At 43.8% G+C, this 24,816-nt stretch overlaps 1 protein-coding gene and 1 long non-coding RNA gene across 2 annotated transcripts in view; one reads left to right on the plus strand and one right to left on the minus strand.

Annotated features, from left to right (window-relative positions):
• The first annotated feature begins 1,309 nt into the window (after positions 1 to 1,309).
• Positions 1,310 to 2,983, plus strand: LOC109320651. Its single transcript, XR_002103833.1, has 3 exons — positions 1,310 to 2,145; positions 2,372 to 2,377; positions 2,973 to 2,983. It is a non-coding gene; the product is annotated as an uncharacterized LOC109320651 (long non-coding RNA).
• A 2,348-nt stretch (positions 2,984 to 5,331) lies between these two features.
• The window catches only part of SYNE2 (spectrin repeat containing nuclear envelope protein 2), a 256,377-nt gene continuing 236,892 nt past the window's right edge, over positions 5,332 to 24,816 (minus strand). The window contains exons 105-118 of the mRNA XM_019550841.1: positions 23,456 to 23,638; positions 20,250 to 20,387; positions 18,476 to 18,670; positions 17,349 to 17,631; positions 16,937 to 17,005; positions 15,983 to 16,122; positions 14,084 to 14,213; positions 12,554 to 12,765; positions 10,434 to 10,634; positions 9,509 to 9,637; positions 8,478 to 8,669; positions 7,693 to 7,775; positions 7,400 to 7,450; positions 5,332 to 6,652 (exon numbers count right to left, since the gene is read on the minus strand). Of these exons, the coding sequence (XP_019406386.1) occupies positions 6,430 to 6,652; positions 7,400 to 7,450; positions 7,693 to 7,775; positions 8,478 to 8,669; positions 9,509 to 9,637; positions 10,434 to 10,634; positions 12,554 to 12,765; positions 14,084 to 14,213; positions 15,983 to 16,122; positions 16,937 to 17,005; positions 17,349 to 17,631; positions 18,476 to 18,670; positions 20,250 to 20,387; positions 23,456 to 23,638 (2,229 nt within the window). The 3' untranslated portion in view covers positions 5,332 to 6,429. The remainder of the gene's footprint in view (positions 6,653 to 7,399; positions 7,451 to 7,692; positions 7,776 to 8,477; positions 8,670 to 9,508; positions 9,638 to 10,433; positions 10,635 to 12,553; positions 12,766 to 14,083; positions 14,214 to 15,982; positions 16,123 to 16,936; positions 17,006 to 17,348; positions 17,632 to 18,475; positions 18,671 to 20,249; positions 20,388 to 23,455; positions 23,639 to 24,816) is intronic.

The raw sequence follows: 24,816 nt of genomic DNA on the forward strand, positions 1-24,816 counted from the left end.
GAGAAGAGAGGGGAGGAGTGGAATGAGGGGGGAAAATTGGGTGAAGGAATGGCAAAGGTAAGCAAGGGAGACTCCTGTAGAGTCTCTAAGATAAGAGCACTTCTGTCTAAACCAATTGTATGAATTTTTTTTCCCCATATAAACATGAGCAGATAGTTTGACTCTTACAAAAGAATTAAATTTATCATGGCCTGTACCCCACGGGTTCTCTTAAAAATGCAGCACTAGATTCTAGCCACGGACACTGTGTGTACGTGAGAGAGAGAGGGAGACTGTCTCTGAAGACTGCGGTGTGGGTATTTCAGTTGTAGAAATGACTACAGAGCATGGCAGGGACATTGGGAAAGGCCCATGGACTGATTTATGTTAATCTTACTTATGGAGCCCTGCAGGGATGGATCTCCACATGTAAGATGAATGTCATCAGCCCACGTGCCTTTCCCAAGGTCCCCGTAGCGTTCTGCCGTCACTTCTCCACACTGTGCCGTTACCTGAATGATGATATCAGCAGCCTCACAGCAGTCTGGCACTTCAGACCCCGTGGCTTTTCAGGTGCGTGCACCAGGATTTTAACCACATGCTCAGAATTGACTAAGCTGTCTTAGCAGCACCATGGCAGGGTGTGGGCAAGTCATCCAGCAGAGGCTTGCAGGTCCTGGGGTATGCTGACCTGACACCACGAGCTTCATTCGTGCCTGCAGGGCAGCGGAGCGAGGAAACGTGGGATAAAGTGTGAAGGATGCAACGAAGTTGGGACGGGGAAATAGAGCAATTGGGGCAGACGGGGAAAAAGAGGTGAACTGTCTCATGTTGAAGGGTAAGGGATGCGGTGAAAAGGTGAGGGACATCCTCAGTGCAGGTGTACACCACCGTGGTCACGTGACCTGTCATTTTAATTAGAGGCTGGAAAACAGACCCTTGTGAGGACACCGTTTAAATAATTCAGCTAAATCGCCTTTTTTGCTATTTTTAACCCTCTCTTGTTCCATTGATTGTTTTTAATCCAGTTAAATGCTGGCAGCTTTTATGCATCTATTAGAAGTGACGGGTTAAAACCTTACTTGTACATAGATTGGGGCTTCACATTAAGAACACCTTCCTTCAGTAGCACAATGTTCTTGGGTTTCCCCCCGCATGCTCATTTCTAGAAAATGGGCATTTTTAGCTACGTCTGCAGGAGATGTGGCTCGGGATCACTTAAATACCTGTGTACGCTTTCCTTGCAAGATACTGGGCCAGTTACCCACCACTGGCATCACGGGCTGTTGCAGAGGACCCGCATATGCCAAGAATAAGCCATTCTGCTGTGAACGTGCCTGTCATTTGCACATGCACTAAGTAACTAGAAAGCTTGGCCCTCCCCATACATATAGCCGCGAAGCAGGTTTCTGAACACCCATGGCTGTGCTTCTAAGTGGGACCAAATATGTTGTTGAAGTCGGCAGGCTCTCCTGCAGCATACTTTAACACAAGGGTCTGAAGTGTAGCAGCAGTAGTGAGGGCTCATACTATGATTGACACGCACGTAGATTGGGTCAGAAATATACTGTGGTCCAATCTACATGCAAAGGGTGAACATTTGTTCTGCTTCCTTTTTTTTAATGACCAAGATTTTGAAAAGTGACTCCATTTTTGGGTGGAGATTTGAGCTGCTTAAAGGGAAGCAGCCACACTTATACTAGCCTCTCCAAGACCCCTTCCAGGAGCTGAAGTCTAGCAAAGGCATGAAGGTGAGTGTGACAGACTCTCCCACTGGTGGTGGCACTAGACGAGAGCACCATCGCAGCTGCTTAAGTTCTTCAGGGATGTGGCTGAAACAGAGGCCAGGTCAGAAAGTCAGTTTGGGGGCCTCATTTATTCTTAGTATAGTTGACAATTGTGCTCTGTTTTTAAGTCGGTCCTTGTCTTGCTCAGGATACGAGGGGCTAGGAGCAGTGGGGACGCTTGTGTTCTTTGTGAGTCCAAAAAGAAGGTGTGGCTACATTGCTATTACTTTTTACATCTCATGAGTAGTCTGAATCAGCAAAGCACTTAAGCACGTTTAAGTGTTTTGCTAAATCACAACCAGAAATGAGCCTAAAAAAATTATTTGTGTGCAAAACACACAAATAGGTTGTTAAACTGGATAGTAGGTAGTGTGTGTGTGTGTGTGTGTGTGTGTACTCCCATGAGTCATCTGACAACTGATCAATACGAGAGCTATAATTTATGAAGATCAAGTACTGTCTTCTTTTAGGTTATTTTTATGAATGCATGTTAATTGCTAGACAAATAGCTAGGTATTTGCACCTTATCTTTAATGCTTAAAATACCGATGAAGCTAATGAATAAATAAAAAATGATGCTTTCCTAGTTTAGTCTGGCTCACTAGATAAACGTGCAATTTGCAAGCAATCTAAAAACTGTGATTTTTAAATCAAAATTTTCTAGATTAAAATAGTGATTCAAATGGAGTACTGTACTCCATGTCGTAGCCTCTCAGCTGTACTCTGGAGGTCTCTTAAGCATTTGCAATCTTTTAACATGTCATCTGAACCCCCGTTACATCATGTTCAGTATCATTTCTTCACTCATGGCTCCCAAATAAAAACCAGACTGCTCTTTTAAGGAAATGCTAACTTTCGGTGATATTAGCTAAATAAATCATGGATTAAATTGCATCACATCATAAACTATGCTAGTGGTTTGCTTTCATGATAAGCAGTTAGCATCTCCAGTGAATGTTAATACTATACAGTTCTTGTGAATGTGCATTGTTCTCAAACTTTTGTATTTTAAATCCCACTTCAATGTGTTGAAATTTCTTATCTGTATTTTGTAAATTTAAAGAGAGATTTACCTTCATTGAAACAGTTTTAAAACTGAAATGTTTTTAGAATTGAATTTGGTGCCTTTTCAAGTATTTTGTGAAATGCCAATCATGTGAAAAAATGAACTTTTCTCAGCTGCTTTTTATTTCTGTACATTTGCAGTATTTTCCCAGTGATGTGCGTTTCCTCAAATTGTAGCTTGTGGTTAATAAACAGGTATTGTTCTAAAGTGTAATGTACTGTGTTTTTTTTCAGCGTAGAAGGCTAATAATTTATTATGGTGTTTACCGGACTTGATTTTTTTCCTATAATGGATCAAATTCTAGTGTGCTTTTTATTGAGGTACAGGATGAACCACAACTCTGGATTAATTAATTAATCTAATCCTCATTCTGGCTACTTTGCCATGAGCTAGAAGTGCTAGTGAGATATAGAAAAACCATTAGAAAAGAGCCAGCTCTGCTGAGAAAAGCAGCTTATGCCCTAGGGAGAAAAAGCTTGTAGGCTCTCATCCGTTCCAATTTTCCTCATGTACAGTAGGTACCTGCAAATCTAGTCCTTTATTTTCTTTAAAAGCCAGTAGCTCAGTTCTGGGAGGTAACGCTATAGTAACAAATCAGTAGATGTGTTAAGAACTAGAAACAGACTTCAATGTCAAGCCATAAATGAGTCATTGTAATCACCTGGTAGTAAAAATGATTTTAAGAAAGAAATAACACCATGAGGTTTTTCCCCCACTTCTACCTTATTTCTCTGGGACATTTTGAAATTATTTGGTGAAAGCTTCTTGTATATTATATAGCGCATCACCTAGACAATTGGATAGAACGATACATAATGAAGGTAAATTGCAGACTATGAAATTTTCTTCAGACCTTCTAACAGTCTTCATATCTTCTCCTTACCCAAGTTGCTTAATGGCAGATGCATCGAATATGACCTGTCCGCAATTTAATACAGGTACTTGGCACAAAGGTTTACACGGGGCACTTCTGACAAACAGAAAATGAAAGGAGGGCTGGATGCAGCACAGCTCTGCAGAAGCAGAAACTCAAATGAGCTCTCGCTCAAAGTAATTACTTTCAAAATGTAATAGAGGCTGGCAGAGTGATTTTTCCCACCTCTTTTTCCCCTTACTATCCAGTACTTTATTACCCACAGTTGCTCCTTAAAAACAATTTTGCTTTGCATTCATGTTGCCCACCCTTGCATGTGGAGCAACACAGCCACAAACTCTAAAAAAGTCCATTGAGGCAACCTGATTTTTAAACATGCAGAATCAAAAAGGGCCCTAAGGTGTAATGCTTGTGTATGTAAATCCTTGGTCTTTTATAAAACACATCCATGGGTAGCACATGAGGGACTTTGCAGTGTAAGGGGCATTGCTGAGCTAAGGAGGTAGGATGGGACTCTGGGCCCCCAAACCTTTCCATCCTGGAAGGTGTCTCCTCCTTATTTTGCACTTCTGCTCTCTACGCCATCCCCTGCTTGCTGGATCCTGGGACGAGCCTGAGTGGTGGGTTCGTACTCAGTTGGAGAGCAGGCTTAAGTTACCCCTCTGCAGCTTGAAGGTTTTGGCTTGTGTGTGGATGGCCACGGAGATTGATATGGCAGAGACAGAAGGGAGCGATGGAAGAAGAGACGTTAGCTTTTTAATTTCAGCAGCAGCTTGGGGTCCCACTGGAAAAGATCCTCAGACAGGATTAGAGAAATAAGTTGTCTAATACTGAGCAACTAAATTTGGTTACCAGCTAGGATGAATAATTAAAGCAAATATGACAATTTTGGATTTCCTGGGGTGTGTCAAGTTTTCAAGTGCAAAATGTGTTACATTTTTTTCTAAAATACATTTTTCTAAGACAAATTTCATATGAAAAAGTGATCTTAGGGTACTGGCTGGGCTAATCTTGGCAGAATACCTTTGCTGCAGAGAGGCTTTACTTTAGGGGCCCTCTTTCTTAAGGTACAAACTCTGAAGGCTGTGAGGGGGTTGTACTGAAGGCCTGAGAAATGAGACCTCAAAGGTTGGCAAGTGGAGATGAACTAGGAAGTGAATGGAGAGGCCCTATAATGAACTATTTTAAAGGTCTCTCTAAAAAGTTATATGCTTAAATAAACTCTGACTAGATTCTTCCTGTGTCCTGTAATACAACCACGAATGGAGCTTCCACACAGCTCCTCGTTCTTCAGGAAACTGGTTGCAAACTGTGACGGTGCCAGCATGGGGTAGACAAGGACCACAATGGAAAGGGTCCCTTGATTAATTTCTAATCTAATCTCCCTGTACAAGAACATATGAAGACTAGTGTGAGAGAGGCACTCCTTCCCACGTACAGCTCTTTCTTAAGGTTGGTTAGGTAAAGGTAGAAAGTTTTCAGGTGTCTCCTAATGTAGTTGCAAACTTCTGCTCCAACCTGGTTTCAAAAGACAGAGTCCGTTCCTGCTATCTGACAAGTGAATGTGTAAAGCAAAACGTTCTCTGGCAGTGACACAAGTGGCAAATCCATACTCTGCAAATCCATACTCTGAAAACATCAGCAGAATTTTAATGAGAATGCTTGAACTGTACAACCAACAAATATGTTCCAATAAAACTGACTGTACATCACATTTTCTCTTCCCATCACCTGAACTTTTTACTTCATTTTAAATGTGAAGTAATGTATAAAAATGCACGAGTCTCTCTTGGCATACTATACATTCAGGAGATTAAACCAGAAATCTTTGATTAAAAAAATCCAGTGCACATTATTCATTTGTATACAGAGTGTGTATAGACTACGTAATTATCTTCACGTAGAAAATATGCACAATATAAACCATTTCCATGCAATGTAATCATTTCTTTTTTAAATCACGGTATAAAAGGACACCACAGCAGGGCTAAGTACTAAACACTTTGCACACAAAACAAATACACATCTTTTTATTGAAAGAATTAGATGAATTAAGTACAGCGTAACAAAAATACCAAAAATTTAAAACCTTCGTTTCTACCAGCTGACTACAGTACCAAAAGATACAGGTAAGGAGGTGAACTGTTGCCCATCATAAGTGCATGCCAAGCACTTAAAACTGCTTCAGTTTGTCACATTGAGCCATGACAAAGACCCCAGGTTACAGCAATTACTGTCACATAACAACCCATATCATTCTGTCAATTTGAGTTCTATGGACCTTGCAAACTAGGATGTCTGTAAATATAAAATGCTTGTGTCTAGTGCATCAAAGTATACAGTATGGTGCTCCGGAGTTAAAAATCTATAGAAAATTCACTTTCTGTACACAAAAAGCCATTGGACTACTTACCAAAACCCTGAAATCATGTAAAGATTTACAGCTTGAGATGTGAACATCGATACATTCCCTGCGCAGGAGGAAGTGGCCATTTAAAAAAATGCCTCCTGTAGAGCTCAGCTGTGCAGTTGCACCCAAGGTTCAGGGATGCACAACTGACTGTGGTTAAGTCAGGAAAGCTCTGCAGGGGGTCAAAATGTGGCCTCAGACGGACCTTTCTCTGCCTGACCATGTGAATTCACGGCTTCACATTAGCAGCATGAAAACAAGCACCCATGACAAAATGTGTTTTTTGGTACGTCGAAGAATCATGGGATGCTGCCTAGGTTGGCGGAGGTCCATTGGTATATTTCAGCATTAGGTGGAAAGACCGGGCAAAGTAGTTTGCTTGAGTGCAGCTGTAGTCTTCCTCTGAGGATGGGACCATACAGGCCAGAAGCAGAAGCAGAAGGAAGAGCAACTGGAGGGGCAAAGCCGCTCGTAATACACGGTAAAAGAAGGAATGGGGCCTGGAAACTGGAGCAGGTTTGGCCTGGCTTTCCATTCTGAGAAGAGAGGGGACGCAGTTATATTGGTGGCAAGGTACTTGTTTGTTACTTTCCTTCACTTAGCGTGAACTCCACTTTTGTTTCACATTATACTGAAACCTCTTGCTCAGGAGCACGCACTGCATAAAAGTATGTCCTACAGGGACACAGAGCATTCTCCAGCTCTGTAAAAGCATGCTTCTATCCAGCTGAGAAAGGGTAGGAAAAGCCACCTGAGTTTTAGTACTAATAACTGGGAGGCTGCTGTTCACACTGAGGTGTGTTTAGGGCGCTTTTCCTTAAATGCGAAATAAAGAAGGTCCGAGTTGTGAGAAAAGGGGCATCTTCAGGACAGGCTACCTCCTTAAGCTGGCTGGAAGCAGCTGTGTACTCAGCCACAAAACTGTACATAACACTGGCAGCAGAAGTCGCATGTCCGACCCATCTACATTACTACAAAGTAAATTACCCCAGAGTAAGGAGTGGACACACTGCCAGATCTCTCAGCCTGCCTGCTGGCTATAGACTGGCACATCATGGCAGGAGAACCAGCCTGTGCCAAGTAACTTACACCAACATACAGCTGCTCCTGGTTTCCTGCAGGTGCCTTCCCCCTAGGGTGGTGTGACTTACACCAGCGTGAGCCTATGCACCAGTGGCTGCACACACAATCTTTCCAAGTCCCTTTGCCTCTTGGGCACGAAGCCCCTGGCCTTGCCCGCACTCTGTACTTTCCACACCAATGAAATGAAGTGAAGGGCCTACCTGATGCTGCTGGCATCCCTGCTGTCAGAGGCTCTTCTTGTAGCGACCTGCGGAAAGAGGCATTTATTATTTTTACAGTTCTAAGAAGTCAGACAATCTGTCTGACTAAAAAGATAGGAGTCCTGATCCATTTAATTTTAAGGTCATATTCTACATTCTGCGTATAATTAAAATAAGCAGGTCCCTAAAGTTTTGAGATTCAAGCCAGGAAAAAAAAGAGAGCAACATCATCTTGGCAGGAGAAAGATCAGCCTTTTCATAAAAAAAAAAAAAAAAGGCTTCTTGCCTTTTTTTCCTGAGGGCTCGATTTCACTGCTAGTGGGTGGTGGCCTCCAGAGTCCCATTCATCGGCAGTTGCCAGAAATGCATTGTTGTCCTAAAAGCAAAAACCACCTGTTAATTTACCGAGGCATAAACCAGGAGCGCATGGACTGCAAAATGGCACCTGTGGATTGATTCAATGTTCCCATTTAAAATGACATATGTTACCTCCGCAGAGATGCCAACCACCTCACAAACCCAGAAGCTCCCAAAGTAGGTTATTTCTGGACCATGCGCAACTGCTGAAAGGACCGGCGCTGGAAGGCCCAGGGAACAGTGGGAGCAGACAGAAAACATTTCAGAGTCCCGCGGCAGCCCACTTCCATGGCCTGTACACGACCCACACAAACCCCTACCTCCTTTTTCCTGAAAACTGGCCATATTTGTTAAGGAGTTAAGCAGATGTGACATTTTAAAATAATACATTTTAAACCAATCTATTTGTTATAGCTTTCACTCAGTTCTTTGACAGGCAAGGATTTTTGGGAGTGATATCTTTTACTGTTGCCACTGCATGGTTGGGATAGATTTAAGACCATCTGAGAACAAGTTCACATTCTTCATCAGCTTGTCTAAGTCCGCTCCAACTATGCAGTTTGGCCAGTAGACGTATATCACTCACAAAAATCCTTGCCTCTTGCATAATTCTCAAATCTTCATTCCAACACTTCGAACTTGCCTTTCAACACTTGTTCTTGTACCCTTTATTCTCATGATCCAAGAGCAAGTTAAGGCATTAAAACCTTCATGTACTTACCAGGTTTCCTCGTATAGACTTCAAGTCGCTTGAAACTTGTTCAAGAAGTTGCTTCATTTTCTTTCCAATCACATGTACCTTCTCATCAGCTTCAATGTAGTCTTCTCCATCAGATTTAACCAGCAGGTGGGTAGAAATTTCCTGGAGCAAGTTTGCATGAAGCTGCCGTTCCAAAAGCTCTTTCTCCAGTTGCTGAAAAGGGATGGTGTGAAATATAACAACCAGCGCCATCAACAGCACGTTTGGACGATGCTTTCAGGGTGGTTCACCAGCTTGATTTCTAGAACAATCCCCATGAAGGAATCTGGACTGACTGGTGGTCCAGTGGGAACAGACTCAAGCCAGGCTGCTGCCGATTAGGATTTTGGTGCGGTGACAAGGCTTTGTGGGAACACTTCACACCCATTGCATTCTTTTAGCACAAATCCTTTGCATTAGTTTTAGAGCCTCAACCCAAAAGTCTGCTTGTGCCAGAGTGGACTGAACTAATTCAGAGTAAGCCACCTCTTTCTTGGAAGAGGATCAGTCACCTAGGAAGTTAATTAGTGGCATGGACAATCATACACATGCAGTGGCTTCAAACGGGGGAGCAGGAGCTGCTGCTTATGAGTACACTTCAACTGCTAAGTATCACTACAGGATTGTGCACATGAGTGAGCCAAATCACTCCAGCTGTGCCCGTGGAGGAAGCAGGGTCAATCTGGGAGTGATTTGCCTGCGCTTGTATTACTACAGAACCATGCACATGTAACCGGGGCTGCCCCGTCCAGACCAGCAGCTCCCCTTCCCCGCAAGTGTACATTTATCTGCACTCAAGCTTGGTCATTTTGCAACAATACCGCATATGTAGACAGATTCTAACATCAACCCATATGATAAAGCCAAAATCCATTCCTACAGAGACACAGTAGCATCACATGCCGCCTGTTTTCTTTCAAATGATCATTTTGATAAAGATGCCATTCTTTAAGTGGAAATAACTGGTGCATTTCAGTCCCCCACTGTCATTCAGTAACCAGCACTCCACATACCATTAACTCTGTTTGGCACTCCACTATGGTATGGGGGTCAGCATTTGGATCAGTGATTTGTGCTTTATGTCTTCGACTTTCAGCACTTGCTACCCACAACAGTAGTTTCTGGCTCAGTTCATGGAAATCCTGAACAATGATTTACAAACAAGAAAGAAAATGACAGCATAATCAGCCACACACATTTTTAGGTGCTATCTTTTACTGACCCAACTGCATGGGTAATTAAACACTACATACTGTATATTTTTATATGGCTCTAATGTAAAATAAGGGCTGCTGTAAAAGAAACAGTGATTGTAGTACAGGATGAGCAGTTAAAACCGTAAACTAATAATCCCAAATTTGCTGTTAGCCTCTCCTCCTCAACTGTCTCCATCTCATTTAGTAGGGCTGGAGTGCTGTTGTAGCCATGATGGTCCAGGAAATATGCAAGCAGCAAGGATTTTTTTTTGGTGATATCTTTTATTGGACCAACTGTGTAGTTGGGAGAAATGTTAGACAATGTTTTGGGAACAAAGTGTTCTTCCTCAGGTCTGGGAAAGCAGCAGGTACAGCCTAAGCTAAATACAAGGTGAAACAAGGTCGTGTGTTTAACACCGATGTCATTTATAAAATAAGGGTAACAAGCAGCTTGCAGGGCCAGGTGGCACCTTACAGACTAACTCAGAGGCTACACTGTGTCAGATGCTATGAAGGATTGTTGGCTAAGTATCCAAGCACTTGCTTGGTTTCATGTTTAATTATTACTACCATGACTATCTTGTCTGTAAGTGATACACATTCATTTTCCTCTGGATTTTGAACAGGCAATCCAAGGAAGTCTTGGGGTCACTCAATACCATGTCCTCTGACCTATCTGTTGTGGCACATTGAAATAAATTCTCCTTCCAAGTATTAAAAGATGAACCTTTATGCTCATTACCTGGCACTGCAATAGAGCCTGTTGTAAACTTTTCCTCCAGGTGTCCACCGAATGAGATGCTTTCTCCCAGTGCAAATTCATCTGTCGGAGTCTGTTTTGAAGCTCTTTGGATTCAGTGCTATCCATCTGCTGGAAGTCTTTGCTGCTTAGGTTAATGGAGAGCACCACAGACTTGTAATTATCAAAGGCTTTAAGTATATCCTAAAGAATGAACAGACCAGGATATGCAGAATAAACAGAAATGCATTGTTCATTTTTCCAAATGAAATCTTCGTATTTTCCCAAGCAGGAAGCAACTGTGACCACCTGAAACCTGAGATCCTGCTCCTGCCTTTGTTTCAAGGTAATCTGCATCCTCACAGATCTTCACAGGAGGTGAGAGGCTCCACACCAGCTATGAACTGACTGCCCAGAGTTTTCCATCAATTGACTCCTCTGTGAAATCCTGTGAAATATGAACTTTCACTTCTGCCCAGGAGAACTTTTACAATCTTTTGTCTAATGCCTGATGAGGGGTGTTTGTGCCCAAAAGCTTACAATTAAAGGCATTTTTTTTGCAAAAATTTTATTGGTCTAATAAAAGATATCATTTCTACAATGAGCCCTGATTGCCTTGTTTGTTTAAAGCAATCCTACAGCCATGGAAAGCTGTGAGAATGTAGGAAAGCAATAACAGAGCAAAAGGGGAAGGCATTTAAGCCAGACTTCCCAAGGCTTTTAAAGCTGAGCACTACCGATCTGAAGCCAAAACCTGAAGCTGCCCCTGCCCCAACTCAGCCATGTATTGTCACGTTTTAATTCTACGTACGTGACTCTTCTCCCCATCCCACAACCTGCTAGTTATCCAAGCCATTTCTCACCTGATTATCATACCTGAAACTACAAGGGAAAAAGGCCATTGCATAATTTGACAAGGATGCCGATGTTCAAGCTTCCATATTTATCAGATCTAGGAATCGCCCACACTTTTCAGGAACCTGATTTTATATGGTTGTTATTAACCAAGTGCTAGCCACATGCACTGCCTGACTTGGAAAACAGGGGTGTTAGCAGTGCTCAATTTAAACACGCCGTGGTCTAAACCACAGGTTATTCTAAACCAAGAACACATCCAGCAGCAAATGTCTCCTAACACAATGGTGAAAAATGTCTCTGCACTGACTGACTTTTGCAGCAAGAGAGCAGTGCCAGCCACTGAACTGTCAAAGTGGAAGCAGATTCACAAAAGGGATCTCTGTGTTGCAACACCCACATTTTTTACATAAGAACATAAAAAGTGCCCCACTGGGTCAGAAGCATGATCTATCTAGCCTCCAACAGTGGCAGGAGTGGATGTATAGAGGGAGAGCACTGAACCAAGTATATTTAGAGTGACTTATTTCCTGTTCAAGACCCTCCCTGACATCCACCATTATTAGTTTAAGGAGGCTGGAGGGTACAACCCTGAGCTAGGTGTCCAGGGTCTCCTATGCAGTGCACGGGCAAGGTAAGTGGCACAGGATCTCAGAAAATAGGGTTGAAAAGGAAGTTAAGAGGTCACCTAGTCTCAGCTGCAGAGGTCACCTGCTCAGGAGCAGATCCTCCCTGTGTAAACCAACCCAGATAAATGGTGCTCTAACTTGTATTTACAACCTTCCAGTGATGGAGACTCCAAAACTTTGCTAGGTAATCTGTTCCAATGCTTAACCACCCTCAGAGTTAGAAGTGCTTCATGCTATCCAACCTCTCTCTCATTGCAATTTCATCTATTGACACTTGTCCCGTCTCCTGTGGATACGCAGAACAGTTGACTGCTATCCTCTTTGTGAAAATCTTTTTGTATTGAAGATCCACCAATTCTCACTACATTTTCTCTTCTCCAGACTAAAGTAATCCCAGTTCTTCCACCCTTTCCTCATCTTCCTCAGGTTCGCTAAACCTGCATGCATTCACATGATAATACCCTGTTTAGACAAGCCTGTTTATTCCTCAAATGCATCTAGATGGCAAAAGCCAAAGACAAAAAAAAAAAAATAAAAATCAATAATGCTGTATGCATCAATTATAGGGAAAAACCAATGATCTGATCAGAGAAGCAACGCTAATGTTCAACCCTCCCTTCCCTGTGTGTCACAACATACTTTCAGTTTCTTCACCCGTTGTTCCATAGTCTGCAAGCTGGCTGCTGGCTTTGCTTTCTGTAACTGCTCCAGCTCTCCTTCAGTTTTATCCAGCCAAGCGGTGACATCGTTGAGATCAGAGTGCAGCTGCTGCCACTGCTGCAAATTGTGTTTCACTCTTAGTTTGTTTCTTAGGTCCTGGGCTTGAATGAGTTCCCATCGTTCAATCATACCTAGTGTGACGCACCAAGAAATGCTTTACACCACCAGAAATGCGCCTCTTGCTTAAAATAGAGGGTGCTACATACATATTAGCAAATGCAAGGATTCCACTGAATTCATTCCACAATCAGTTTTTGACCAGAAGGTCTGTTCCAATTTGAAAAAAACAGTAATAAAAAATATTTTTTAAGACATGTGATTTTTTTTCTGGAAAAACCAAGATCTTCAAGCTGTTATAGATCTCGTTCAGGTAACATGACAGTTGTAAAAAAGAATACGGTAACTCTACAGGACCTTGTGTCAGTGAATGAGGAATATCCAACTGAAAATACAGAAAGAATTTAGGGAGGCAAAACAACTGTAATCTGCCAAGGATACTGCAATTCATAATTATGTATTTCCTGGTAATTTATCATGGTAGGTAGAGTAAACAGAAGTAGTCAGGACTTTAGTTTAATGCCTTATTTGAGAGAGGGTCCCTACCACACCAGAAAGCCACATGAACCATAATGGGCCATTGTTTTAGTACTAACCCTCAACAGCACAGCCTACACAGTTGCCAACTCCACTTCTCATTTCTTTCTTAGCCCTCTCCCATTCCCCTGGTGACCTGATGTGACTGTGGGCAGTGCAAGGCATTCAGACTCTCTGGTGGCTGATACAACTTCAATTTCTCATTGGAGGTTTATAATTATACTATAAACCTCATCCTAACCTCTCAGAAACACCCAAAGCCAGGAAAGTAGGTCTTGTAAGGTTAAGAGAGCCAACTTAATTGGCTGTGGACAATGAAGTTTGGTGTACAATGAAGAACAGATAATGTTCCCCAGACCTGGATGACCCAGAGCTTTTGGAAATGGGAGCTGTAATATGCTCTTATTTCCTTGCCACGTTGTTGAAAGAACAAGTGAGAGCAATCTTGTTTTAGTCAAAGAAATCTATTTCTTGGCTTAGAAATCTGATTAAAAAAAGTCTCTCAAGTGGTCAGAATCCTCACTGATACGAATGGGGACAACTTCCCTGTTACCAGCAGAGAGACAGCCAAGTATACTCTGAGTGAGCAAAATCTTGAGTCTGGCACATAAAATGTAACGGCTGAGATTTAAACAGCAAATGTAGGTCAGCTAATGTCAAGTGAGAAGGCAGCTCAGTGTATCCACAGCAGAAGGCATCGTCAATGAGAGCAGCAGTTTGCTCCTGGCTGTTAACTTTGCCTTCAGTCTAAGCACTGTCGGTGTCATCTCTGCTTGGTAACCCTGTGAGTCCCTTTATAAACCTCGTCTGAACAGCTGTTCATAATCTTTTTACATGGTCTGATTTCAACTGTACCTGGTTGCTTCTCTGCAGCTGCAATGCTCACAAGCTCCGGGTCATCTTGGGGCTCTTCGTCATTCAGAGTTGTAGACACCTCTTTGACACTGTCCATGCTGCCACTGCTTGCAGACACCAGGTGCTTAACCTGGAATTATTTCAGAAGCGCATGAGTCCCACACACTCAAAAGTCCAGCAAGCCCCGAGCTCCAGGCACATTAGCACGGGAGGAATTAAGGTGCAGAAAGTTGTGGTTTTGAGGGCAACACAAAAATGCCGCAGAAGACCAATGGCATTTTATCTGCACCAGACTGTATGCATATCCAGCAAATGTGCAGTGGGGCTTACAGATAGAAATGCAGTGAAGACATTTAATTGGTTGAGTCAGTTATTAAATACAAGTCCTAAGTAGCTGGTTTGGGAGCAGCAGTTCTGTCGCACTCTTTATCAGGTTCTGGGGCTTGGTGACAGTTACTTTAAGAAACAAGCGGTGGATTAATGGCAAGAAACACCTGCTGAAAGGCAACTAGGCACCAGACTCATTTCACTCCCAGGACAACAGGTGTTGTCAATGGCTGAGGCCCATTTCTACTGGGCCAGCAGCTACATACAAACATTCATTTCTACTGGTATGGATTTTGGAGAAATAGCCTGGGAGGAGTATATGTATGTTCCAGCCCCATGGTGGGAGAGCTTCGTGGACAAGCTCTTCATTCAGGGGACATTAACGGGCTGCTCCCTAGGCCACCCCTGCCATTGGGGAGCTCATTACTTATAGCCTGCCCTACCTTGGAAGGGGGTAGGCTGTCAATTGGAAGCTGCTGAAAAGTAGGAGCTGCCACAGACAGATGGGGAGGGCTCCGGCCCTGAGAGCACACTCCCCCATCTGGGCAATCGGGGTGGGCGGTATATTCTTCCACGGTGGGAACCCTCCTGGTTCCTGCTGTGGAAAAACACCTCCTGGTCTGTGCACTCTTCTGAGCTGACCAGTAGTAGTAGGGGGTTAGGGAGAGGGGGGCATTGCGATGCAGTGACAAGACTTGGAGAGCTTTGCTGCCAGGCAGTCTGCCTCACCTCCCACTTACCCAGAGGGTCTCCCCTGCAAGGGAATCCTCTCCCCCCACATCAATCAGCTGGTAGGAGGGGAGGTCATTTTTCTATGCAAGATCCCCACAGGGCTCCCTGACAGCTCCCCCCTGGCTGGGCTGTCTAGGAGACACTGATCTCCCTCCTTCCCTCTCCCTCGGAGGGACAGCTGGAGAGCAGAGGACTGTGAGATATCAGGTGTCCTCCACACTTGAAGTGTACAGGCACTCAAATTAGACTGGGGGGAAGAAAATCTTCCTCACCAGTATATGATTTAACTTTTTGCGGAATAACAAGTCTCTTCCGCAAGGAATTTCTTGACTGGCTGTAAAGGTCTGTGTGCTGGGAAAAAGGTATCTCTCCAGACACAAACAATGTGCCTCTACGAGGCCAGTGGGCAGAAGGGAAGGGACAGCGAGTGGTGTGAAAGGGGGAGCGTGCCCATGTTCCACCGCAGCTAGAGTCCAACCACAGAGGCGAAACTCTTCCCTGGTTACCCCACTGCCTGCAGGCAGAGCTGCTGGTACTTCCCTCTTTGGCAAGTGTTTGAATGACCAGGAATGGGAGGAGAAGCAGGCTGTGTTAAGGTAGATCCTTTTCCTTTTCCCAGTTTGGGAATGGATCCCTCAGATCAGCCGCTTGGCAGGAACAGGAACAAAATGCATGAATTATCAAGAGGTTTTTTTTTTGAATTTCCCCTTTACTTCTTCCTCCCTCCAGCTGCCCTGACAATTTCCCATTACTGTAATGGAAAGCTGTAAATGGAAATGGAAGTAATCCTCCAATTACTGTGCTTAGGTTAGACCAAATGCCCACAGATCTGGAACTCACATAGTCTGCCTTATGTGGAGTACTTGTCTCCGTGTTGCCAGACAGCACATTTCTAACCATCTCTGCCTGGCTGTACTGATGTTTTCTGCAGGCTGGACTATCAGGGGAATGCCACGTGTGACCTTCTGAAACCGATTTTCCTGCAACATAAGAAAAAAGAAATCCTCTGACTCTAAGATCCCCCATGTCCAAGACGGTGTTTTTATTTTGGAAATAAATTAGAAACTAGTCCAAATAACGCGGCGTCAAGTTATGGCATAAAAAGTTCTGTAGCTTTCCTTGCAAAGCATGCACATTTGCAAAACACCAACAATGTTCCAGGAGGGAATGAAATGAGAGCCATGCAGTTATGGAACTTATTTTCTTCTGAAAATGTCTGAACACAGTACAGTTTAACACAAAAACAAAAACAAAATCAAAAAAGGTTGTGCTGTGGTTTGGGGAAGTTCATATCTCCATGATATTATTATGTTACGATGCATGGGCAGGTGAGTCAAGAATAGACTTGTCGTGATTTGAAGAGAATAGCGAATGCTCATTCTCGATTAAACCTACGCGTGCTCAAGATTCTCACATACCCAGTGAAAATGATAAGCCACTTTTTACTTGGAAAAATAAACTATTTGTTTCAGTAATTAAGTGATTTATAATCACCTGTACACCAAAAAGAATACCCAGACCAAACCACCAAGAAAGCTGAAAGACTTTGGACCCATCTAATAAAATGCCCATTAACCATCTCTGTGCTGGACAGGAATATTCTTAATGGCACATTCTTGACTGCTCTCTCATGTATGCATGAGTGCGCTGCAGCAATGAAACACCGTGACACAGTGGCACATGGTGTCCGCAAATGGCAGGAGATCAGACATTACATATGAAAGAGGTTCAGGAGCATAGCGTGCGCCATAGGGAGATTGCCATGTTCAGACACATGCATTAGCAGGTGCCTACCAGAAGATGCTTTCAAAGCTTTTGTGGTCATTTTAAGATATGCCTCAGGATTTTCAGTGATTTCTACATCTGAAAGAGAATAATATTATTTTCCTCACTGGACAAACGTTCAATATTTTCCAAGGGTTAAAGAGAAACATCTGAAAATACTGGGAGAAAAAAAGCTGTGTTATTTTCATCAGACATTTTTAAAGACCAAGTCATTTTCAGGGGGAACATTCCATAATTAATGGTTGGATTAGAAAACAACATCCCTTTTGTCCAGATGGTATTGTTGAGAGTTATGCAATCCACACAAGTTTTGTATCGCTACAAATTAAAGACACACACACACACACACCCCAAAGACACAACAGATGCCACCACAGGGATACTGCCATGGGTTACATGGAAACAAATACCTGGCACTCACCTGACAAAGCACTGTAATATGGTCCTTCTTCGTCATCCTCATGAGAGGAAGAGCCCCCAACATCGCCTGTGTGGTCCCATTCAAGTGGGATGGAGTCCACACTGACAGGGGTCTCGCAGCCTGACCTTTCATGGCCTGGTGCAGGGGGCACAAGATGGCAGAGGGACTGCGGTGAAGATGTCACCTCGTTTATTGCCTTCTTCTGCCAGGGATCGCTGTGCACATCTCTTGAGTCTTCAGCATCAGTCTCATTTTCAGACAGCTCCTTTTCATCCTCTAATCCCTAAAAATAGAAAAAGCTAGGTGCATATATTGCTATGAATGAAGCACAGTTTGAGGGTGCTCAGTGGGTAATGGAGTTAGGGGCACAGTATTACTGCAGGTGATGATTTGGAGGCAGGGTGGGGACAGACTAACACAGGCTGATGCTATTCATGGTTTTACAGTTAATGGGAGCATCCCCAAAGAACTTACTCTACAACATAGAGGGGAGAGGATTAGGTGCTATCACATAACCATCAAAACACCACCCTCCTGCCTGCTGGCAAGGACAGCCAATTCCAGAATTACTCCACAACGTGCTCACAAAGTGGACAATGGTGAGTAGTTACTCCCAGGCGCTCCCAATTAATCAGCTCCTCCAGTTAGCTTTGTAATAGATGTCCTTTCTTTTTGAGCCAGAATATGCTGAACACCTGCTAGATGCTGCCAGTGACAAGTAAAGCACATGCTATTCACTATTCAAGGTTGCCATGTGAAACCAAAGGACAGATGGAAGGACAAAAATAAATCCATTGTGTTTATGCAAAAGGAAGCTCTGAATGTGTTCTGGAAACTATGAAGAAACTGGTGTAAAAACCCGCAAGAAACGTTTTCAAGCTTTCTGCCAACACTGGCACTCCCATGATCCCACCACCTTAATGCTAGTAAACCCTTTTTACAGATGGGTTTGTTCAGTTAGGTGACTTGACTTTTCTCAGATAAAGCCTGAGTGTCAAAGCTAGTATTTTTAATCAAAAAGTTCCTGGGCCCTCTGCTAAGTAAGCTGCACCACAGGATTCATAATAAGCAACTAAAGGTTAATACCAAAACCCTGTCAAAACACTGAAATGATATTCTGCCCATACTGGGTGTCTGGAAGTCAGTCTTCTGTGGAACCGGGAGACTCGCCCAAAAACTTCCTGGCAGTATCTGTGCAGCTCTTCCAACTCGTCTTCAATCAGGATAGCATCCAAGGGCTCACTCTTCTGAATCAACTGCTCTCCAAAAACGATTAGCTGATCAATCTTGTTGGTGTTCAGTGTTATTTCCTGCCGGAAACCCTAGTTTTGGCACATGACATACATGAGAAAGGGTTATTTCAGCCTGTGGTTTAATCTAGTCCTTCTGCTCTAGCTAGACAAAGAAAGAGCAATCCAAAAATATCTGGCAAAGATCTTCCTACCTACCCATTATCTGCTTGCTATTATGAATACAGTTTCTAATTAAGATACATTTTTTAGTTATTCACACTAAAAAGTGATTCCTATTTTCTGAACTTCATGGGGGTGAATGAAACAAAACAAAGGAGTGGACACTAGAAGGCCTTTCAGTGTAATTCCCACTGGGTGTACACAGTCCTGTTTCAAAGAGCAGGGAAGTACAGTCACCTGAGACAGAACTGTACAAGAAAGCCCATGCGTAGGAAAATCCATAGCAGCAAAATTAGGAAAGATAGTTACTTCTGTGTTTTAAAGTGAAGAATTCGTGGGGTTGAACATAACTGCTGACTGAAATTAGCAGACTGATCCATCCGTACAATAAGAACAGTATAGGAAATGGCAAAGCAAACTTCCCCACACTACCTAGCTGTTGTACCTCAACATTAGTTTGGATGGAGCACCTTTAATATGAAAGGAAGCAGCCTGGGTTTCATGTACATCTATCCACTGCAGCCTAAATTTATTCCACTTCTGCCACGAACAGTGGGTCCAACCTTTCTGGCAGACGTGTCATGAATTAGACCTGCACTACCCTCGGGTGCCGCTCTGATCCCCTTCCCCTGCCTGATTTCCTGCTCTGCATTTTGCTCCCAGCCATATCTGCTATTGTGCTGCCTGCCTGCTCCCTGATCTGCTGTGGGCCACACACAGAGGCTGCCATGCCACTTGAGGCACGCATGCCACAGGTTGGCCACCCCGAGCTAGAATATGGAGCAGAGTTTTGGTTCACCTTGATTTGAACTAGCGTCCTGTAAGAATGCTATCAGTTGTCCCCCTTCTAGAAAGTCACCTCTTGTGCTTTGCAAAGGATTAAGCTGAACATACACAACCAAGCAACAAGGGGAAAACGGAGAAAAGAGTATTGCTGAACTGACTCCTTCAGGTAGCAAAGAATTGTAATACACTCCTCAATGAATTTCACAGAGAGCTAATTCACAAGTGCCCGACTATTTCAATAAGTATCCACTTCAATATGCTACATTCAAAACTCATAGTTGGGGCTAGTAATGAAGAAACGTTTTACCCTCATTCTGATCAATGCATTCCAAATTACAAAGAGCTCTTGAACGTTCATAATCATCTAGCTGATTAGTGATCGGTGTTTCTATTTCCCCATTTTGAAACTGTCTTTTAAGACAGACAGAATTGGAACTGATTTTAGAAATTGTTAGGAGTAAACAGATAAGATTAAGGATCAAAGAGTATAAATAAATGCTGAATTTATGTTTTGTAGAAATAATGCTTTTTATGTTGAACCAGGTAGTTTGAAGTTTACCGGCGTCTCATAACAAATGTACAGCAAGGCACAAATGTGAAGCTGTAGAGAAATTGAACCAGAGGTACTGACAGGTGTTTTCTTGAGACAAAGGACTGACATAATCATAACTGCTATATCAGAAAAGTTTGAAACGATACGTACATTTAACTGCCGCATTTTGTCATCTAAGTTACTCTCAGAGAAGTGCTCGACATTCGTCAGCTGAAGGTCCATTTCTGTGAGCCACACAAGAATGCTTTCCCTCGTTCCCTCAAACTCATCTCTCTGATTGGTGAAGTGCTGAATAATAAAAAAGGGCAGTTAGGCAGTAGTATTTTAGCTACTGAGTAGTGATGATCACAAGATTAGTTTAAAACTGGGGTTTTCTTTTAAAATTGCTGTTCACATTAAATACACACCTGTTGCCAGACTACATACAATAATTACTATAACTGGTACACCCCTTTCCCATCAGCATGGGCACAATGGGCACCTATACAAGCGCAGCAAGGCTCAGAGCAGACTTGATTAATTGAGTCTGCTTCAGCGTGGCAATTGCCGCGCTCCAGCTGACTCCAGCGGCACATGCATCAGCGTCCCTGTGCTGAAAAATGGCAGCAGGGGTGCTTTAACTAAAGCTTGTTGAATGCAATGCTTTTATTAAAGGACACCCTTCATCCCTGGAGCATCTGTATAAATGCCCCATGGTACAAGTATACAGAGTCTCTACTACCAAGATTCCTTCTTGCACATGAGAACAAGTTATGCTGGCATAAGACACCTTTATACATTATCACTGCATACACACTGGGAAGACTACAGTGTTTAACTATCTTTGTTGGGGGGAGGGGAAGGACAAAAGGGGGTAGAAATCACCCTTTTTCTACACAGATGTACCAAAACCAAACCTGTGTTCACACCTGGCTTTTGATTTTGCTGCTCTAACTTTACCAGAAAGATTAGGTAAAGAAAACAAACCTCATCTCTAATTAAAATTAGATCATCAAAATTAGCAGAATGATAGACTGTCTGGAATGTGGAAATCCACTTAAGTAACTAATACGCCACGTGGCATTGCAGTCAACAATGTTCTATTTCCTGCCTGTTTTTGTCCAGGGCTGATTAAGATAGAGGAGCTTTTCCCATCACAGCTCCAGACAAGACATTCATTGAAAAAAGAGTGTATAAAGCAGCACAAATCACAGAAAAAAAATAGGTCTGGAAGAGACCTCAAGACATCTTCTAGATCAACCTCTTCTCTCACTCAAGGCAGAAACATCCCTGACTAAACCATCCCAACTAAGAGTCTATTTTCAGTATTGAAATTATTCCTAATGCACTTGGTTGGGGGGATTCTAGGCCAGAGGATGGAGTGATTAACATTGGAGACATGTAAAAGAGGATTTCACTTGTGCTCCAGGTGGAGCACAGTCCTGCTTGTCATATTGCAGACCTATAGGAAGTCCATGCTTGGTGTGGATCCCTTTTAGCATCAGAATTAGACATGCACCAATACATCAGTGCCGTATCAGATCAGCCAAATTAGCATTATTGGCTTTTTTTGGCTGATGTACCCCATAATGTACCAATAAATGTAATATGCCTTCCGGCTGGGGCCCCCACATGCTGTATACAGGCACACAGCCACACACATACACGCAACCAGGAATGCAGCCGGGAGGCGTGGAAAGCAGCACCCTGCTGGTAAGCCTGTGAAGGGGAAGGGCCGTGGCGAGGACAGATCAAGGCCCCCACGATGAGGAAGGGAGTGGGGCTGGGGCAGGGAGCCACAGGTGACTCGTCCAGGGGATCAGCATCCCAGGGCTTAAAAATGGCAGTGGGGGCACTTGAACTAAAGCTCACTGAATGAGCTTTAGTTCAAGCACTGTTGCTGCCATTTTTAAGTGCCAGGGTGCTTTTAACCAGAGAGGAGCCAAGTGGGGTGAGGGTGGAGGTGGGCTGCCTGCTGCAGGCTCAGGGCTCTTCACCTTGTTGCCTTTGCCTTGGGAGCCACACATTGACCATGCCATGTCCCCTACCCATTCAGCAGCAGGAGGTACAGCTCGCTGACATCATTGCTACCAGATGGGCAGGGGATGTGGCACAGCCAGGGCGTGACTCCCGGGGTAAAGGTAGCAGGGTGAAGAGCCCTGAGCTCACAGTGGGCAGCCAGCCTCTGCCTCCCTCTGCTCCAGTTAAAAGCATCCCAGTGCTTAAAAATGGTGGCGGCAGCACTTGAACTAAAGCTAATCTAATGAGCTTTAGTTCAAGCCCCCCTACCACTATTTTTAAGTGCTGAGACGCTGATCGTCTGGCTGAGCGGCCTGTGGCTCCCGCCCTGGCCCCAGGGACCCATTCATTGCCTGCCCCAACCTCAGCCCCACTTCCTCCCTCGCCATAGAGGCCTCAATCAGCACCTCCTATGTCCCTTCCCCTCCAGATTTATCTGCAGGGCACTGTTCTCCCCACTACCAAGCTGCATTCCTATAAACTGGTTATCAGATTGGTATCAGCCCATACGCCTGGTGGGTAATTGGCTATCTGTATTAGCTAAGAAAATCTTTATCTAATCAGAATATCCACTTGAGTCAAGCTAATGATGACAACCACAAAAAGTCTATAAAATCCAGCCTGAAAGAAGGCAGAGCATATCATTTGCCAGGACCATGGCCACAGAAGGGTGCTGGCATTAAGAAGAGCAGAACAGAAGCAGTAGTAGACAGCAGTGGGTGCAGAACAGGCCTTGCAGGGTCCTTCCCTGGTCTTTTCCTGTCAGCCAGGCTGGTTAATGCCAATCCCTTTGCCAAGGACATGTCTACTGCCACATGCAAAGCAGCTTCTCTAGGAGCTGCCCTCGCACACTGTACACTTTGCTGCTTTTACTGGACTGACATGCTTTCTGGGTGTGACTCTAGTCTCTTCTCCATATTCAGCTCTAGTTAGTGACCAAGAACCAGTTTGTTCCTGTGCCAAACCTCATCCAGCCTGTTGTGTAGATGGAGCATCAAAGCTGGGAAGGAGCACAGCTGGAGCACAGTTGTCCTTAGCTGGTATATAGCTCTCTGGGGACTGCTGCCACCCTGGTAGGGTAGAATAGCTGCTATCCTAGCAGCTAGCAAAGATCCAACCAGAAAATTAGATGTCCTTGCCTCCATCCCCACCCACCCTACCATCCTCTGTTGCATCCAACATTAGCCCTAGCTTACCATGGCTTTCATTCTGCATTTTATAAATGCCAATCCACAGTCCACCTAAACTGCTAATACAGATGGAGCACAAACTTACACAATCAAATAGATGGTGGTCTAACACCTGTCTGGCATTTCGGTAGCATCGTTTCCACCTAGACCCCATCTCACTGTAACTACCTTGAGTCTCCTGAGAATGGCAGCAACCCGCTTCTGGAGGTTGTCCCAGCGCTGGTTGCCTTCATGGACCATTTGTTTCAGCTTGCTGGCCGAATCGGTGCGATTCTCCCTTGCCAGCCGCCGATACTGTTTATTGATCAGCTCCAGCTGAGTGAGTCGCTCATGGATTTGTCTCTGGAAGGCCTGTACCGCAAACAGAAGAACATTACTCTTTTGCAGACAAGAAAAGGGATCAATAAAATACTCCCCATCGCTGGGGGGAAGGGGAGAAAAAAAATGTCAGGACCTCAAAATGAAATCAAAACAAAGGTCAGGGGTTACTTGTACTTGTTAAAATCTGTCCTCAGACACATATTTGCTGTTCCCTCTGAAGTTGTGGGAGGGGAATAACATGCTCCAATTCGTCCTGCTTGTAGAATTTACTCTGACCATTTCTGAGCCATTATAACACAGCTTTTATTAACATATTATTAAAGAAGCTCTTCAGGGCTATTACCTGCTTAAAAAAAAAGTTTGAAAGCGTTACATGCTAGCCCCAGGAACTAATAGGAGGACATGTCAGTTAGCAACAGCAAATAACTACCCGAGTCAGGAATTCTGGGTTCTCTTCTTAGCTCAGTCATTAACATGCTGTCTTAGGCTGAATACGTTAAGTTATCCATTCAGTGCTCTGTATTTATCCATTTCCCCATCTGTAACTGTGCAAAACCATTCCCTTCACTCAGAGGGACAGTGCACATTCATTAATATTTGCAAACAGTTTTCCAAAAAGTGCTTTACACATCCACTATTATTCATGTAGGTAAGACAGGATGAGATTTGCTGATCAGAATGGGCCAAATCTCATTTCAGCTTTACATATTTATCTAATTGGCACCTACCAAAGTGCAATTTTGGGCATTTATATAGAATTTGGATTCTATTTTCACTTGGGGCAAAACAGGATGACTAAGGTCTATGCACCCTCTGGAAGTAAAACTGCGCAGAAGGCAGGCAGCCCTATAACTTAACAGTCAGGACAACCACCCGGGGAGCAGGGAGGTATAAGTTCTAAGACTTCAACCCAGAGGGGGCTGGGACCTACGTCTCCCACTTCCCAGGAAAGTGCACTAACTCTCAAGCCATGGCCGGGAATTGCTCAGAGCATTCTCCAACCTCCTCTTGAAGCTGGCTTACCAAGGGTGTCTATACATGTGCTGCAGGGTGGGGGGGGGGAGGGGCGCTTTAATTAAAGCAGCTCTGAGAGGCACTCTAATCAAAGCACCCACAGTGTCACATGTATTCAGAGTCCCATGCTTCAAAATGGCTGTGGGGGGGCTTTATCTAAAGTTTGTTCGACGTGGTTTAGTTAAAAGCACCTC

This window comes from Crocodylus porosus, unplaced genomic scaffold, assembly GCF_001723895.1.
Source record: "Crocodylus porosus isolate Cpor-Errol unplaced genomic scaffold, CroPor_comp1, whole genome shotgun sequence".
NCBI classification, from domain to species: Eukaryota; Metazoa; Chordata; order Crocodylia; family Crocodylidae; genus Crocodylus; species Crocodylus porosus.